The 18,401-nt window shown below is 38.4% G+C and overlaps 2 protein-coding genes across 2 annotated transcripts in view; both read left to right on the forward strand.

The window, feature by feature from the left end:
* CHEK1 (checkpoint kinase 1) overlaps positions 1-10,668 on the forward strand; it is a 31,402-nt gene extending 20,734 nt beyond the window's left edge. The window contains exons 12-13 of the mRNA XM_005667481.4: positions 7,985-8,086; positions 9,781-10,668. Of these exons, the coding sequence (XP_005667538.1) occupies positions 7,985-8,086; positions 9,781-9,876 (198 nt within the window). The 3' untranslated portion in view covers positions 9,877-10,668. The remainder of the gene's footprint in view (positions 1-7,984; positions 8,087-9,780) is intronic.
* Positions 1-18,401, forward strand: part of ST3GAL4 (ST3 beta-galactoside alpha-2,3-sialyltransferase 4) — a 1,054,305-nt gene that overhangs the window by 276,065 nt on the left and 759,839 nt on the right. The window lies entirely within an intron of this gene.

Here is an 18,401-nt window from a genome sequence, read left to right on the forward strand (position 1 = left end):
TTCCCAGACTAGGGGTCAAATCGGAGCTACAGCTATCACCCTATGCCACAGCACCGTGGGATCCAAGCTGCATCTGCAACCTACACCACAGCAGCTCCAGATCCTTAACCCCTTGAGCAAGGCTAGGGATTAAACCCACAACCTCATGGATCCTATTCCGATTCCTTAACCACTGAGCCACGAAAGGAATTCTTAGGGGTTTTATATTAGATTTTTTTTATCAGTGTCAGACTTCTTTGATGTGATTATAATATTGTGATTTGTAGCAGAATGTCTTTGTAGGAGACATGTTGAAGTGAAATGTATGCTGTTTATAAGTATAAAAAACTAAAAAAAAAAAGACAGTCACATTAAAAAAAGATAAGTAAAATATGCTTATCTAGGCTGATAAGGCTAATGAAGAGTTTGTGGTTATTCGTATGATTCTTCCAGTTTTTCCATAGATTAGTAATCTTTTAAAATTAAAAGAGGAAAATGTTTATTGCGCAGAAAGTTGAGGCCAGCCTGATTTTCTCTCACTTATACAGATAATTCACTCTTTTTTTTAATAAGTAGATTTGTTGGAGTTCCCGTCGTGGCGCAGTGGTTAACGAATCCGACTAGGAACCATGAGGTTTCGGGTTCGGTGCCTGCCCTTGCTCAGTGGGTTAACCATCTGGCGTTGCCGTGAGCTGTGGTGTAGGTTGCAGACGCGGCTCGGATCCCGCGTCACTGTGGCTCTGGCGTAGGCGGGCGGCTACAGCTCCGATTCAACCCCTAGCCTGGGAACCTCCATATGCCGCAGGAGCGGCCCAAAGAAATAGCAAAAAGACTAAATAAATAAATAAATAAATTAATTAATTAATTTAAAAAATAAGTAGATTTGTTGAGATAAGATTCACACAATATAAAAATCATTATTTGGGAGTTCCCGTTGTAGCTCCCCTGTAATGAACCTGACTAGTATCCATGAGGATGTGGGCTCAATCCCTGGCCTCGATCAGTGGGTTAAGTTGCTGTGAGCTGTGGTATAGGTTGCAGACTAGGCTGGGGTCCTGCATTGCTGTGGCTGTGGTGTAGGCTGGCAGCTGTAGCTCCACATCAACCCCTAGCTTGGGAACTTCCATATGCCATGGGTGTGGCCCTGAAAAAAAGAAAGAAAGAAAAAAATCATTATTTGAGCCATTTTAAATTGTACAATTTAGTGATTTTTAGTATAGTCACAAGATCGTGCAATTATCACCATTTAATTCTAGAACATTCCATTGCCCCCACATAAATCTCATACCAATTAGCAGTCACTCCTCAAATCTGTCTTCCCTTCATACCCTGGCAACCACTAATATACTTTGTGTGGACTGCCTTTGCTGCACATTTCATATAAATGGAATCATATAGTGTGTGATCCTTTGTGTTTGTCTGTTTTTACTTAGCATATTTTCGAAGTTAATTCATGTTGTAGTATTTTTCAGTACTTCATTCCTTTTTATGGGTGAATGATAGTCTGTTTTATGGATAGACTATGTTTTGTTTATCCATGTGTCTATTGATGGATATTTAGGATGTATCTATTTTTTGGCTATTATGAATAATGCTCCTGTGAATGTTTCAGGTTTTTGTGTAAACATAGGTGTTTTAGTTTGCCAGGGTTATCATAATAGAATCCCATAGACTAGGTGGCTTAACAGAAATTTATTTTCTCACAGTTCTAGACTCTGAAGTCCAAGATGAAGGTGCTGGAAGGGATGGTTTCCTATGAAACCTTGGCTTTAAATGGCCACCCCGTTACCACTTCCTCATATGGCCTTTTCTTGGCATGTACACCCATGTTATCTATCGATGTACCCTAATTCCCTTTTCTTCTGAAGACATCAGCCACATTGGATTAGGGTGCACTTAATGTTCTCATTTGAACTTAATTACCTCTTTAAAGGCCCTGTTTCCACATAGTCACATTCTGAGGCATTAGGGATTAGAGTTTCAACATATGACTTTAGAAGAGACACAATTTCAGTCCAGAACAATATATTTTCAGTTTCTTAGGTATGTACCAATGAATGGAATTGCTCAGGCTTTTGGTAACTCTATGCTTAACTTTTTGAGGAGCTGCCAACTGATTTTCCAAAGCAGCTATACCATGTTACATTCCTACCAGCCATGGTTCCAATTTCTCTACATCCCTGCCAACACTTGTTAGTTATATGTTTTTAATTATAGCTCTCCTTGTATGTAAAGTATTATCTTATTGTGCTTTTGATTTGTATTTCCCTAGTGACTCATGATGGTGACCATTTTCTCTTATGCTTATCAGCCATTTATATATCTTCCTTAGAGAAATATTGCTTAAATCTTTTGATCATATTTTAATTGTGCTGTTTTTCGTTTTACTGTTGAGTTCTTAAGAGTTCTTTATATATTATGGATACTAGATTTTGATCAGATACCTGATTTGTAAATATTTTCTCCCATTCTGTGAAAGAAAATTCATTCTATTTACATTTTAGTGTCCTTTAATCCCCCCAGATTTTTAATTTTGATAAATTTCAGTTTATCTGTTTTTCTTTTTTGTGTGCATGTGCTTTTGTTGTTGTTGTTTTGTGTGTGTGTTTTTCTTTTTTGTTGCTGTCCTTTGGATATCAAGTTTAAGAAACTGTTGCCTAATTCAGGATCATGAGGATATATACTTTTGTTTCCTTCTAATACTGTAATAAGATTAGCACATATATTTAGGTTTTTAATTCATCTTTTAGTCAAATATTGTATATAATGTGAGGTAGGGGTCCAAATCCTATCTTTTACACGTTAATGTCCAGTTGTTCAGAACTATTTATTGGAAAGACTATTCTTTTACCTTTGAATCATCTTGACACTCTGTTCAAAAAAAATTGGCCATAGGTGTATGGGTTTATTTCTGGACTCTCAGTTCTTTTCCTTTGATCTGTATATCTGTGCTTATTCTAGTACCATATTGTTTTGATTGCTTATTTAGCTGTGTGATGAGTTTTGAAATTACAAAATGTGAATCTTCATTTCTTTTTTTTTTTTTTTAAGATTGTTTTGGCTATTTTTGGTCCTTGCATTTCTATTCTAATTTTAGGATCAGCTTGTCCATTTCTGTTTAAAGAAAAAAAAAAAAGGTGTTTGGAATTTTTATATGGATTACATTGACTTTGTAGATTAATTTGGGGAGTATTCTTATTTTAATAATATTGTCTTCCAATCCATCAATATGGGATGTCGTCCCATTTATTTAAATTTTGTAAAGAATATCTTGTAGCTTTCAGTTTACCTCCTTGGGAAGGTTTAGTCCTGAGATTTTATTTATTTATTCATTAAAAAAAAATTTTTTTTTCTTTTTTAGGCTGCCCTGCGGCAAATGGAGTTCCCAGGCTAGGGAACAGATCTGAGCCATGGTTGCAACCTGTGCCTCAGCTGTGGCAGCACTGGATCCTCTAACCCACTGTGCTGGGCCAGGCATCAAACCTGTGTCCTGGCTCTGCAAGATGCAGTCATTCCCACTGCGCTATGGTGGAAACTCCTAGTCCTGAGATTTTATTCTATTTGTTTTTATTGTAAATAGAATTCTTTTTTTTTTTAATTTAATTTTCAAATTGCTCATTGTTAGATATGCATATATATATATATATATATATATTTTTTTTTTTTTTTGTCTTTTTGCCTTTTCTACGGCTGCTCCCTCGGCATATGGAGGTTCCCGGGCTAAGGGTCCAATCGGGAGCTGTAGCTGCTGACCTATGCCAGAGCTACAGCAACAGGGGATCTGAGCTGCGTCTGCAACCTACACCACAGCTCATGGCAACACCAGATCCTTAACCCACTGAGCAAGGTCAGGGATCGAACCCACAACCTCGTGGTTCCTATTTGGATTCGTTAACCACTGCTCCACGACAGGAACTCCATGCATAGATTTTTTTAAATTGAACTTATATCCTATAAATTCATTATAGCTCTGCCTCCATCTTGGCAGATTCTTTAGTATAGTCTTATAAGGTCGTTATTTGCAAATATACTTCTTCCTTTCCAGTATTGATGCCTTTCATTTTTTTTTCTTGTTTTGCCTTGTTTTTTTCTTGTTTTGCCAGTTTGCTGGCATCTGAATGTTGTTGAACATTTTTTTTTTTTTTTGTATTCAAAAGGGATTTGGTCTGTAGTTTTCTTGTGGTGTCTGGCTTTGGTATTAAGGTAATACTGGCTTTAGAGAATGAGTTAGCACTGTGTTAAATGGGAATGGTGAAAACAGACTTATTTTCTTGTTCCTGATAATAGGATAAAATTTTCAGTCTTTTACCATTAAGTATGATGTTAGCTTTGAGTTTTTCATATACACTATTTATTAGGTAGAAGAGATTCTTTCTAATTTGTTTGTCACATGTTTTATTATGAAAAGATATTAGATTTTTTCAAATGCTTTTAATGCCATCTATTTTGATGATCGTATAGGATTTTCTCCTTTGTTAATAGGGTGTATTACATTAGTTGATTCATATTTAGAGCCAACTTGCATTCCTGGGATAAATCTCACTTGATCATGGTGCATACTTGTTTTAGTGTGTTGATGGATTCAGTTTGCTGACGTCTGAATATTGTTGAACATTTTTTTTTTTTTTTTTTGTATTCAAAAGGGATTTGGTCTGTAGTTTTCTTGTGGTGTCTGGCTTTGGTATTAAGGTAATACTGGCTTTAGAGAATGAGTTAGGAAGTGTTCTCTTTTCTTCTGCCTTTTTTTTTTTTTTTTTTTTTTTTTGTCTTTTCAGGGCCTCACCTACAGCATGTGGAAGTTCCCAGTCTAGGGGTTGAATCAGAGCGGTAGCTGCTGGTAACCACCAGCCCACGCCACAGCCATAGCAACATGAGATCCAAGCCCTGTCTATCACCTACACTGCAGCTCATGGCAATGCTGGATCCTTTAACCCACTGGGCAAGGCCAGGGATTGAACCCATGTCCTCTTGGATACTAGTTGGGTTCTGCCGAGACCAGCTCAGCAGGATGGGGCTGAAGAATGGGTGCTATGAAATTTAAGGAAAAAAGTTAACATAAAACAAGACACAGACACTTATCTTAAGTAAAGGTGGGAACCGGGGGACTCAAGGTCTCAGTGACCAAGAGCACTGCCTTAGGAAACCACACTGCTTTTATTGTGTTTTTTAGGATAGTGTCACGTGAGAAGGGGGTTGTAGGTGCAGGATATAGGTTTTTTTTAAGTTACTTTAAAAGTCACATAGCCAGTTGCTGATTAAGCTTTTACTCTGACCTTTAGGCATTTAACAATCATTAGCTCTTGAGGAAGCTTGGCGGCAGCTATCTATGCATAGCATCTAGAGAATCACATTGTGCTTCTGCAGGTGGCTTACCTATCTACAACAACCCAGAGTGCCTAGGTTTGCACCTTGGTTCTTCTTTGCTAATGCATATCCAGCTAACAACCCCTCATAAACCCCTTGGGGCTATGGGGCTCCTCTTTTATTCTTAAGAGGACGTACATGCTGTGCAAATGGGAGTGCCAGTCTGCACAGGTTCGGTGTGCCTAGACCAACGCATTAAGTCCTCATTCACCTGACCCTATGAAAACTTATGCCTTTAGGTCTTTGTTCTTAAGCTTAAGTCATTCACATCACTGCGACTGTTTTTCAAGCAGGAAGATGGGGTAAAGTAAAGTAGGACAAGATAGCATTTTCAGCAAAGAGGCTAAGAAAATATTGTAGAAACTTGTCTCGCGACAGGGTTCATTACTGCTGAGCCACAACAGGCACTCCCTAACCCTGTTAGTTTTTGGCTGATAAATTTTAGAGTTTGGATTCTAGATAAATATGTTTGTAATTGCAGTGTCTTATTGATGCTTAATTTTCTTGATCCGTTTAACATTACTGTCCTTTATCTCTTGCAAAATTTTTCGAAGTCTCTTTTGTTTGATATTAGTCTAGTATAGTCACTTCAGTTCTGTTTTGATGGTAGTTTGCATGGATTACTTTTTCCCTTCTTTTGCTTTCAAGCTATTTGTGTCTTAATTTAAAATGAGTCTCTTGGGAGTTCCCTGATGGCTTTGTGGTTAAAGAATCCAGCATTGTCATTGCTGTGGCTCAGGTCACAGCTGTGGTGTGGGTTTGATCCCTGACCTAGGAAGTTCTGTATGCCATGGGCACAGCCAAAAAAAATTGAGTCTATGGATAGTATATGTTTGGCTTAAGTTTTTTAAGTTTGTTTTGCCAATCTGCCTTTTAATTCAAGATTTTAATCCATTTACATTTAACATGATTATTTTGGTTTTTGGGTTTTTTTGTTGTTGTTTTTTGTTTTTGTCTTTTTAGGGCTGCACCCACGGCATACAGTGGTTCCCAGGCTAGGGGTCTAATCAGAGCTGTAGCCGCCGGCCTACACACAGCCACAGCAATGTGGGATCCAAGCTGCATCTTCAACCTACACCACAGCTCACAGTGAGTGAGGCCAGGGCTCGAACCCACAACCTCATGGTTCCTAGTCAGATTCATTAACCACTGCGCCAGGATGGAACTCCCAACGTAATTATTGATGAGAAATGACTTATTTCTATCTTTTTGCTATTAGTTTTCTTTTTCTTTCATTTTTCTTTTTAGGGCTGCACCTGAAGAAGATGGAGGTTCCCAGGCTAGGGGTCCAATTAGAGCTATAGGTGCTAGCCTATACCACAACCACGGTGACACAGGATCCAAGCTGTATCTGCAACCTATACCACAGCTCATGGCAATGCTGGACCCTTAACCCACTGAGCAAGGCCAGGAATTGCACCCGAAACCTCACCGTTACTAGTCAGATTCATTTTTGCTGTGCTACAACAGGAACCCCCCCACCCTTTTTTTTTTTTTTTTTTTTTTGGTCTTTTTGCCTTTTCTAGGGCCGCTCCTACGGCATATGGAGGTTCCCAGGCTAGAGGTCCAATGGGAGCTGTAGCCACCAGCCTATGTCACAGCCATAGCAACACCAGATCCTTAACCCACTAAGCAAGGCCAGGGATCAAACCCACAACCTCATGGTTCCTAGTCAGATTCATTAACCACTGAGCCATGACGGGAACGTCTAGTAGTCATTTCTTGAAGTGAGAATTATTATAGATGTTTTTGTATTTTGGGCTGTGCTGCTGATCTTGCTTGGGTTCATTCATCAAGCTGTAGTGGGTGACTTTACTGTGGCTGGTGGTCTAAGATAGACTCAACCACATTTGCAGTCTTGGTGCTAGCTGTTAGTTGGGCCTTTTTTCCCCTGTCACCCTTCTAGCCTGGGCTTCCAAAACAGAAACTGAAAGTTGAAAGGCCTCTCAAGACCTTTGCCATCTCTTGATCACTGTTGTAGCTTTTCACCCACAAATCTGGCCTCTTTTTCTTTCTTATGTTTTAATAGTCTTGTTCTCCTTCTCAGTATGCTTTTATTTTCTTCAATTGTTTCTTCTCTCAGTTATATTTTGGTAAAATACTAAATATATTTTGTTGATAGGAGTTTACATAGACTCAATCCCTAATAATGGCACTGCGTCCTGTTTACAAATAGGTCTGGTTGGACTCACACATACCCATTGGGAGAGGAAAGCCCCTGGAAGGAGTGAGAGTTTTAGCTGCCACTGCCTCATTATAGAAATGCCTCTCAAAATTTTTTTTTTTTTTTTGCTATTTCTTGGGCCGCTCCCGCGGCATATGGAGATTCCCAGGCTAGGGGTCCAATCGGAGCTGTAGCCACTGGCCTACACCAGAGCCACAGCAACGCGGGATCCGAGCTGCGTCTGCAACCTACACCACAGCTCACGGCAACGCCGGATCCGTTAACCCACTGAGCAAGGGCAGGGACCGAACCCGCAACCTCATGGTTCCTAGTCGGATTCGTTAACCACTGCGCCACGTCGGGAACTCCTGCCACTCAAATTTTTATCCCACCAGTATCGCTGAAATGAGCTTATAGTTTTTATTTAGAGTATTTTCTACCCACACATCTGGCTTAACCTTATCTTTGTTGTCTTAGGTTACTGTATCAACAACTGATAGAAGAAACAATAAACTGATTTTCAAAGTGAATTTGGTAGAAATGGATGAGAAGATTTTGGTTGACTTCCGGCTTTCTAAGGTATGTAGAATAGCACATTAAAAAAAAAAAAAAAAAAAAAAAAAAGACTTTGTTTTGCTGTGTTAAGGAAGTATTACATGTTCATTTTAGAAATTTTAAAAATACAAAAAAGTAAAAAGATAAAAATAAGAATCAAGTTGAATTTTATCCAAGTAGAACACAGATTTATTTTTGATATTGTATTATATCAGAATAACTATTAGTTACAGTGGGAAAATAAAAAAAATTATAAAAAAAAAAAAGAATAACTATTAGTATAGCCTGACTACTATTTATGTACTATATGAAAATATTCTTATGTGGAGTTTTTTAATGGCATTATATTTGTAAATATATGGTAACTTGGTATTTTTAGTTAATATTATGAACATCTATTGTCGTTATTCTTCTAAAACACAGTTTTTTCAAGTGACATTTTCTTTACTATGAAAGTTTTTGGGTTTTGGAGAAATAAGTAACAAATAAGAAAATAAAAATAGTCCTAAATGATTTTCACTCTTAAAATAATTACTCTTAATTATCCTTAATATTTTGTAGCATTCTAAACTTCTTACTAAATTTGAATATAATGGTTCTGAGTTAATAAAATTATGATTTTCAAAATGCACATTATGGAGTTCCCATTGTGGTGCAGAGGCAACGAATCTGACTAGTAACCATGAGGTTGTGGGTTTGATCCTCAGCCTCGCTCTGTGAGTTAAGGATCCAGCATTGTCCTGAGCTGTGGTGTGCATCGCAGACATGGCTCAGATCCTGCATTGCTGTGGCGTAGGCCAGCAGCTGTAACTCTGGTTCAACCCCTAGCCTGGGAACCTCTAGATGCCGGGGGTGTGGCCCTAAAAAGACCCCCCCCCCAAATTGCACATTATAATTAATGAACTTTTATGTTATAAGCAGTTCTGTGACTAATACTTGTATATGAAGAGTTCATTTCTGATTCTCTCTTTAGAAATTAGTGGTTCCGAGGTTATAAAGCCATTGATACATGAGACCGAAATAGCGTTTTCCCTATTTCCTAAGAGATTGCACGTGGCTCTAAATGAGGTTGGAGGAGTAAGTCACATTCTTTATATTTGAGATTTGGTATAATAATGTCCACGTGCTTGGTATGAAATTAAATTAAGATCCTAGTATAGTGAAATTCTTCTCATAACAGAATCACTGGCTTTGTAACCATGGTATTTTGGCAAGACCTACGTGTAGTTGTGTAGCTTACTTTTAGTTTATAAGCTCCCAGTGCCCATAAAAAACAATGTCATATGTCCAGATATACCAACACTTGAAACGACTGTTACCACTGTTTCTGCTTTCTGGGCCCAGTGTTGTGGGAGCAGCGATGGGCCTCAAAATCAAATTATTATTATTATTTTTAATAACGATTTTTATTTTTTCCATTATATCTGGTTTACAGTGTTCTGTCAATTTTCTACTGTACAGTGTGGTGACCCAGTTACACATACATTTTTGGATTCACTACAAGTGATAAGACATAGTTCCTAGTGCTATACAGCAAGATCTCATTGCAAAATCAGAATTATCTATATAGCCATTTCTTCTAGCAAGATATTCTGTCCTCATAAGAGAACCTGAATGTACCTAGGGATGTTTCTACTTAGCACTAAAGAAAGTTTGATTTTATGGCATAATCTCTTTTATTTGACATTAATTTTGGCTATTATTTATTCCTAATATAGGGTGATGGATTGGAATTCAAGAGACACTTCCTGAAGATTAAAGGGAAGCTAAGTGATGTTGTAAGCAGCCAGAAGGTTTCGCTTCCGGCCACATGATAGATCTGCTGGCTCTGGGATTCCTGGTGAATATAGTGCTGCTATGTGGACATTATTCTTCCTAGAGAAGATTATCTTATTCTGCAAACTGCAAACAGTAGTCCCCAAAGAATTGTCTTCCCTCTAGCCAAACATTTTCCAATTCTTTTTGTATGTTCTTCATGCAAATAATACCTATATCTTAATTGTAAGTACAACTTTGGGCAAAGGGTGGATAGAATTCATTAGCTATTTCTTCATCTGCGTTTAGTGTCTGAATTTGAGACCCACGTGGTGGAAACCAAGTTTTGGGGATACATGAGTTTACCAACTTTTATACCAATATAATGAAAGATGATACTTCTGTCCCATTTTTACCAAAACATTTGGTTTCATCCAAAAAGTGTGTATTTCCTTCACATTGACATAATTACGTGGATGGCTTGGTAAAAACAATCTTGTGATTTTGGGATAGTAGGCTTATCCGTCTGTGAAACAAAGCCAACTTCAAAAATCTTATCCCCAAGATTTGTACTTAAATTTTCAGAAGGGCCTGATCAGGTCTATAAATCTGATTTTGAATTATAACTATTAATTAAAATTGCAAGTAGATTTGTTTTTTTCTGATATAGTTAATAATATGTAAAATACTAATTAGTCTTTCAAATAGAAGTTGAGCATACACCCTAGTGCTTAACTACCTTTACTCTAAATTACTGTTGCACATTTTAAATATTTTTCTATATTATTTTCTACTTTCACAGCCATATTTTAATTCTTTATTACAGAAATAAATTTTATTTTGAAAGTGAACTAGCTAACTCTGTGAATTTATTGGTGACTAAGCTTCTAGGTGGCAAGGAATGAAAGAGGATGGAAAAAGAAAGCTATAATGGAAATAGATTTGATTCCTGACTCTTTTACCTATTAGTTTTAGTAAGCCCTTGTTCTCCCAATAAAACAGATTTTAACTTTTAAGTATATTTGACTGGGACCCAGTATTCCGTTTTCTTGTTAGTTTATAAAAAATTAGTTATCTTAGTGTGACGCCAAGAACATGAAATTTTGTAGAGTTTATCACATATAGTATATCCTGGTAAATTACATTACTGCAGTATACCCAAAGGAGAAATAAATTTGAACCTTTAGGCGGCTTCTAAGAATTGAGCCAAATGTGAAAGAAATTTTGTTCTTGAGAATTGTCAGCCAGCTACTAGTAACTCTCAGACTAAGTTATCTCTGGTTTTGACCTTTCTCCTGGGCTCTGGCCTTTTTTTTTTTTTTTTTTTTTTCTGTCATTTTGCCTTTTCTAGGGCTGCTCCCACGGCACATGGAGGTTCCCAGGCAAGGGGTCTAATGGGAGCTATAGCCACCGGCCTAAGTCAGAGCCACAGCAACACAGGATCCGAGCCGTGTCTGCGACCTACACCACAGCTCACAGCAACACCAGGTCCTTAACCCACTGAGCAAGGGAAGGGATCAAACCCGCAACCTCATGGTTCCTAGTTGGATTTGTTAACCACTGCGCCATGACAGGAACTCCTGGACTTTTTTTTTTTTTTTTTTTTTTTTTGTCTTTTTAGGGCTGCACCCATGGCATGTAGAAGTTCCCAGGCTAGCGGTTGAATTGGACCTACACTTGCCGGCCTATACCACAGCCACAGCAGTGCCAGATCCAAGCCACATCTGCAACCTAAACCACAGCTCAGGGCAATGCCAGATCCTTAACCCACTGATTGAGGCCAGGGATTGAACCTGCGTCCTCATGGTTACTAGTCGGGGTCATTAACCACTAAGCCATGATGGGAACTCCCTGAGCTCTGGACTTTTATAACCACAGCCTATCTGACATTTACCCTTGACTAAAAGTCATCTCATAACCAAACTTTTGATCCCTGTCCTCCAACCTAGTCCTCCCTAGTTTCCCCCATATCAATAAATGTTACATTCAGCTCCCCTTTTTCTTAAGCCAAAACTCTAGAAATCATCCCTTTTTTTTGTCTTTTTAGGGCCACACCTGTGGCATATGGAGGTTCCCAGGCTAGGGGTCTAATCGGAGCTGTTGCTGTCAGCCTACGCCACAGCCACAGCAACACCAGATCCGAGCTGCATCTGCGACCTACACCACAGCTCACAGCAACGCCAGATCCTTAACCCACTGAGCAAGGCCAGGGATTGAACCCCCAACCTCATGGTTCCTAATCGGATTCGTTTCCACTGTGCCACAATGGGAATTCCTAGAAATCATCCTTGATATGGTTTTCATATTTTTTATTCAATTCAGCACCTCCAATTTAATTCAACAAATATATACAAAATATATTCCCCTTCACACCCCTGTTAGTATACTCCTAGTCAAAGCCACCATTCTCTCTTATTACTTATCCTTTAACAGTTCAAAAAAGCAGTCAAAATAATCCTTCTAAAATGTAAATCAGGTATCCCTCTCCTGCTTTCAATTCTCATAGCTTTTCATCACACTTCAAATAAAATTCAAAATGTTCTCTATGACTTATGTGGCTTTATGGGATCTGTCCTCTTTGGCTTCGTCTGCCACTGTCCTACTTGCTCATTCTGCTCTAGACTTGGTTTTGCTGTTCTGCTCACAACATAGGTATATTCTCACCTTGAGGTCTGGTCTTTTGCTGTTCCTCGGCCAGGAGTACTTTACTCCCAACTATTGGTATAGCTTGTTCTTCACTTGAAGTCTTTGCTTAAATATCACCTCCTATGCAAAGTCTTTTTCCTGACTTGCCTAAAATATTACTGTACCTCTGCCACTCTTTCTCCTTTACTTTTTTTCTTTTCTTTTCTTTCTTTTTGTCTTTTTGCCTTTTCTAGGGCCGCTCCTGCAGCATATGGAGGTTCCCAGGCTAGGGGTCTAATCAGAGCTGCAACCGCCAGCCTACGCCAGAGCCACAGCAATGCGGGATCTGAGCTGCATCTGTGACCTACACCACAGCTCATGGCAATGCCAGATCCTTAACCCACTGAGCAAGGCCAGGGATCGAACCCGCAATCTCATGGTTCCTAGTCGGATTCTTTAGCCACTGAGCCACCACAGGAACTCCTTTCCTTTACTTTTCATCATAACTTACTATCTGACATTATAGATTTTCTTTATTTGTTTCATCTATTAAATGTCTGTTTCCCTCATTGGAATATGTATTATATAATCTCGGGGTTATGGATCCTATCTGTTTTATTCAGTTCTACATCCCCAGCATTTAGAACAGTGCCTAATGCATGATAGCATGCAATAAGTAGTTAACAAAGAAATAGCCATTCAGTTGATTTGATCTCCCCTCAAAATATATCTGGAAGCTAAACCTTTCTCTCCATTTTTTTGCTACTACTCTGGTTCCAGCAACTTTATCTCCTCCTCGGGTTTCTTTTTCTTTTCTTTTTTCTTTTCAGGGCTGCACCTACGGCATATGGAAGTTCCAGGCTAGAAGTAGAATCGGAGCTACAGCTGCCAGCCACAGCAATGCAGGATCCCAGCCTAGTCTGCAACCTACACCACAGCTCACAGCAACGATAGATCCTTAACCCACTGAGCGAGGCCAGGGATTGAACCCACATCCTCATGGACACTAGTTGGGTTTGTTTTCACTGCGCCACAGTGGGAACTCCTAAGTTTTTTTTTTTTTAAGGTGAATTGTACTGTGACACTCTCTTGCTTAAATCCTCCAATGGCTTCCCATTGGATTAAGATGGAATCTAAGTTCTTTGCTCTGGTTGACCTGGCCCTGCACGTTTCACCCTCTGTGCTTTGCTCACTGTACTGCAGACAGAGCAGCCTTCTTTCTGTTCACTGAATATGTCAAGGCTCATTCCCCTTTCAGGGCTTTGATGTTTGTAAGACACAGCCTGGAACCCCTTCCAGTAGTGTACATAGCTGATTTAGCATTCAAATCTCAGCCCAAATGTTTCTGCTACCCCCAATCACTATCACATTATTCAGTTTTCTTCATAGAATGATGACTATCTGAAATTATTTGTTTATTGCCTGCCTCCACCACCGCAACATAAGCTTGGACTTCATCATTCCTTTTCACCTCTGTATATCCTTATATAGAGCAGTACCTGAAATATAGTGGATACTAAATAAATGTGCTGACTGAATGAATGTTGAATAAATGGATGAAGTAATTAAATATCAGGGGAGGAAAATACACATAGAATATTGTCAAGGGAAGGTGAATAAAGGGTTAGTAAACTTTATCAACTGTTGGAATTTGTGTAGAATGGTAGGAAAATTTCAGTTCAGATTGACTAGCTTTGACATTTATGATTATGTGAACATTGGCAATTACCTCTACAGAGGTTGATCATAGTTACCTTTTAGAGTTGTTTTTCATCTTAAATGTGTTAATGTGTATGAAAAGTAGAGTATACTGGTTGCACAAACAGATATTCAATAAACATAACCTGCCATGATTTTTGTGCAGTGTTCATTATGGTGTTGGGTGGAGGTATTTACTCCCATTATTACAAGTACTTATGAATGAAAATAAGTATGAGAATGTTGGGAGAAGAGTTTATAACAGCTTAAAACTTTCATGAGAAGATCCACAATGTTGTGTGTGTATGTATGTAGTTTGTGTGGTGTGTGTGATTGTTGAGATAAATATAAATATATAAAATACATACAGTTTCACAAGCAATTGTAAGTCAACATCTATTTGACCACAACTCAGTTGAAGAAAGATCATTTCCAGACCCTTCAGAAGCCTTCTCATGTACGCCTTCCCAATCACAGTCTTCTCCCTTTCCTTGAAAGTAATCGTTAAATTTTTTTTGTAATAATCCTTCTGATTTCTTTAGTCTTCTCAGCTATTTATATATTTTTAAAATTATATAGTTTAGTTTTGCTTCTTTGAACTTTATATAAATAAAATTATGTTGTATATATATTTTTTGTGTTGTTCTTACTTTATATTCATGCTATTGTATGCATCTAATTCATTTTTTTTTAATTTTATGGCTGCACCTATAGAATATGGAAGTTCCCAGGCCAGGGACTGAATTTGAGCCACATCTGTGACTTACACACAGCTGCCGCAACAACAAATCCTTTAACTCACTGCTCCAGGCCAGGGATCAAACCCTCACTTTTGCAGCAGTCAGAATCTCAACCCACGGAGCTATACAGTGGGAACTCTTAATTTATTGATTTTAATTACTATACAGTAATGGCATAATCCTATACAGGATGCCACTTATGAACATGCCATTAGATGTTTATTCATTCTACTGTGAATAGATAACTGGATTATCGACAGATTGATAGTATCATTAACAGTGCACTAAGAACATTTTTGTAAGTGTATATGAGTTTCTCTAGTTCCTAGAGCCTAGGGTATATATTTAGGAGTAGAATTACTAGGTTTTAGGGTATGCATATCTTCAACTTTAGTAGAATAATGGCAAATTGTTTTCTAAAGTGATGTACCAATTTATACTGCTGTAGGAAAAGAATATGCCATTACTAAAAAAACAGTCTGGGGAGTTCCCAACATGTGCAGCAGAAACAAATCTGACTAGTAACCATGAGGTTGTGGGCTCAATTCCCGGCCTTGTTCAGTGGGTCAAGGATCCGGCCTTGCTGTGAGCTGTGATGTAGGTCACAGACAGGGCTCGGATCATGTGTTGCTGTGGCTGTGGTGTGGGCCGGCAGCTGTAGCTCCAATTCTACTGCTAGCCTGGGAACCTCCACATGCCGCTGTAGGTGCAGCCCTAAAAAGACAAAAAGCCAAAAAAACAAACAAACAAACAAAAAAAACCCAGATTGGAATGATCTCCTAAAGCAAAAGAGTTTTCATAGCAGAATGTGTTTCTAGTATTCCAAATTTTCACCTGTATTCGATATCATTAGTCTAATTGTCACAAGATTGTTGGTGTATAATGTCTCAGGGTGGTATTAATTTGCTTGTTCCTAAGTTTAAATGAGGTTGAGTGTCTTAGGATGTGCCTGTTCTTTTGCTCATATTCCTATTGCTTTTTCTTTTTCATAATGATTTCAGTTCTTTGTATGTTTAGCATGCTAATTCTTTTTTTTTTTTTTTTTTTTTTTTTTTTTTTTTTTTGTCTTTTTGCCTTTTCTAGGGCCTCACATGACACATGGAGGTTCCCAGGCTAGGTTTCTAATCGGAGCTATAGCCGCTGGCCTACACACAGCCACAGCAACACCAGATCTGAGCCAAATCTTCGACCTACACCACAGCTCAAGGCAACGCCAGATCCTCAACCCACTAAGCGAGCCCAGGGATCAAACCTGCAACCTCATGGTTCCTATTTGGATTCGTTAACCACTGAACAATGACGGGATCTCCTAGTATGCTAATTCTTTGTCAGTTACCCATGTTACATGTATATTCTCCCATTCTGTGGCTTCTTGTTTCACACTTTGAGTGAGATTGTAGTTCTAATGTGGTCCAATTAAGGCTTTCCTGGAGTTCCCTTTGTGGCTCAGCGGAAATGAATTTGACTAATATCCATAAGGACGCAGATTGGATCTCTGGCCTTGCTCGATGGGTTAAGAATCCAGCATTGCCATGAGCTGTGGTGTAGGTTGAAGACATGGCTTGGATCCCACATTGCTGTTATGATGTAGGCCAGCAGCTACAGCTCCAATTCAACCCCCACCCTGGAAACCTCCATATGCTGCAGGTGCAGCCCTAAAATACCAAAAAATAAGACTTTCCTTTGGCCAGCAGTTGTTGTTTCCTACTTAAAAACTTAGTCCCTATTTCAAGATCATGAAGACTTTCTTGTGAGTTATTTTCTAAAAGCTAAAAAGTTTTGGCTTTCACCTTTAGAGCTATCATCCACGTGAAAATGTTTTTTGTGTATAATGTGAGGTGGAGGTCAAGTTTCATTTTTTTCCCCATATGGCTATCCAGTTCAGCACTGGTTATTGAAAAGATTACCCTTTTCCATTGCTCTTCATTGATATCCATTCAGTGTTCAGAGTTTGCATTCTTGTTTTTATAGTATGTTTTATATCAGGATCCAAATAAAGTCCACAGTAGCAATTGACTGATGCCTAAGTTGCTTTTGGTCTTTTAAGTTTCCTTTTGAACCTCCCTCTCTCTGAATTTTTTCACTTGCAATTTATTGGTAGAAGAATCCAGCTGGTTTACTGTATAATTTTCTTTAACCTGAATTTGCTGATTGTGTCACTCTGGTCTAGTTTCTATGCTTCCTCTGTTCTCTGTGTTTCCAGTAAATACAGACATTCAAGATATTAGTCCTGTGTCAGTTATATGCGTTGTGTATGAGTATTTCAAAATCATAAATTTCCCTCTAAGTATCACTTTACTTCATGCCATAAATTTTCATGTGTTGTATTTTTGTTATCTGGCTCGAATTTTTTTTTTCTAATTTCTCTACGATTCATTTTTTTGACTCATGGATTATTTAGAATTATAGTCCTGAGTTTTCAAAGCTTTGGGAATTGTTTTTAATCTAAAAACCTTGATTGAGATATAATTTATATACCATAAAATTCACCATTTATTTTTATTTTTTGTCTTTTCAGGGCATCTCCAGTAGCATATGGAAGTTGCCAGGCTAGGCCTGCAGAGCTGTAACCATAGCCTCAACAACGCCTAAATCCAGGCTGCATCTGTGACCTACATCACAACTCATGGCAATGCCAGATCTTTAACCCACTGACTGAGGCCAGGGATCGAACCTTCATCCTCATGGATACTGGTCGGGTCCATTACTACTGAGCCATGATGGGAACTTCCAAAATTCCCAGGCCTATGGAAGTTCCCAGGCTAGGGGTCAAACCAGAGATACAGCTGTTTCTTTTTTTGCTTTTCTCTCTCTTTTTTTTTTTTTTTCTTTTTGGTCCTCCCCACAGCATACAGAGTTCCTAGTCCAGGGATCAGATTCAAGCCACAGCCACAGCAATGCCCTTTAACCCACTGTGCTGTGTCAGGGATCGAATCTGTGTTCTGGCCCTGCAGAGATGCTGTCAATACCATTATGCCACAGCAGGAACTCCAGTTTTTATATTTCTTGACCTTGACATTTTAAAAGATTATAGGCTGGTTATCTCATATAATTTCCTTTTGATAGGATGACTACTGTAGTGATAATGTGTCCTTCTCAATTATTGATGATTGATTTTTTTTTACTATTTGATACTTTGTCTACCATTTCTCTCTTTCTTTTCTTTCTTTCTTTCTTTTTTCTTTTTTTTTTTTTTTTATAAATGGTTGCATGCGCTGCATATGGAAGTTCTCAGGTCAGGGATCAAACCCACTCCTCCCAGTGACCCAAGCTCAGATTAACTAACTGCACCACAGTAAGAACTCCTTGTCTACCATTTTTTCAGTTTGACCCAATCAATTGTTCTTTTCGTCTTCCTTTTCTGCCTTTGAGTTAGTCAAATATCTTTAATATTCCATTTTAATTTTCTATTGGCTTTTTAGATGTACTTCCATATTTTTAAATGATTTTTTCCCTAAGGATTACTATATTTTATCACAGTTCAATTAACATGAATACTCAACTACTTCCTTTACAAATAA

Source organism: Sus scrofa, chromosome 9 (assembly GCF_054392235.1).
Source record: "Sus scrofa isolate SSC_HxYL_T2T_F1_AM1 chromosome 9, Sscrofa_HxYL_maternal_Yorkshire_Landrace_v2.0, whole genome shotgun sequence".
In the NCBI taxonomy this organism is placed as follows: domain Eukaryota; kingdom Metazoa; phylum Chordata; class Mammalia; order Artiodactyla; family Suidae; genus Sus; species Sus scrofa.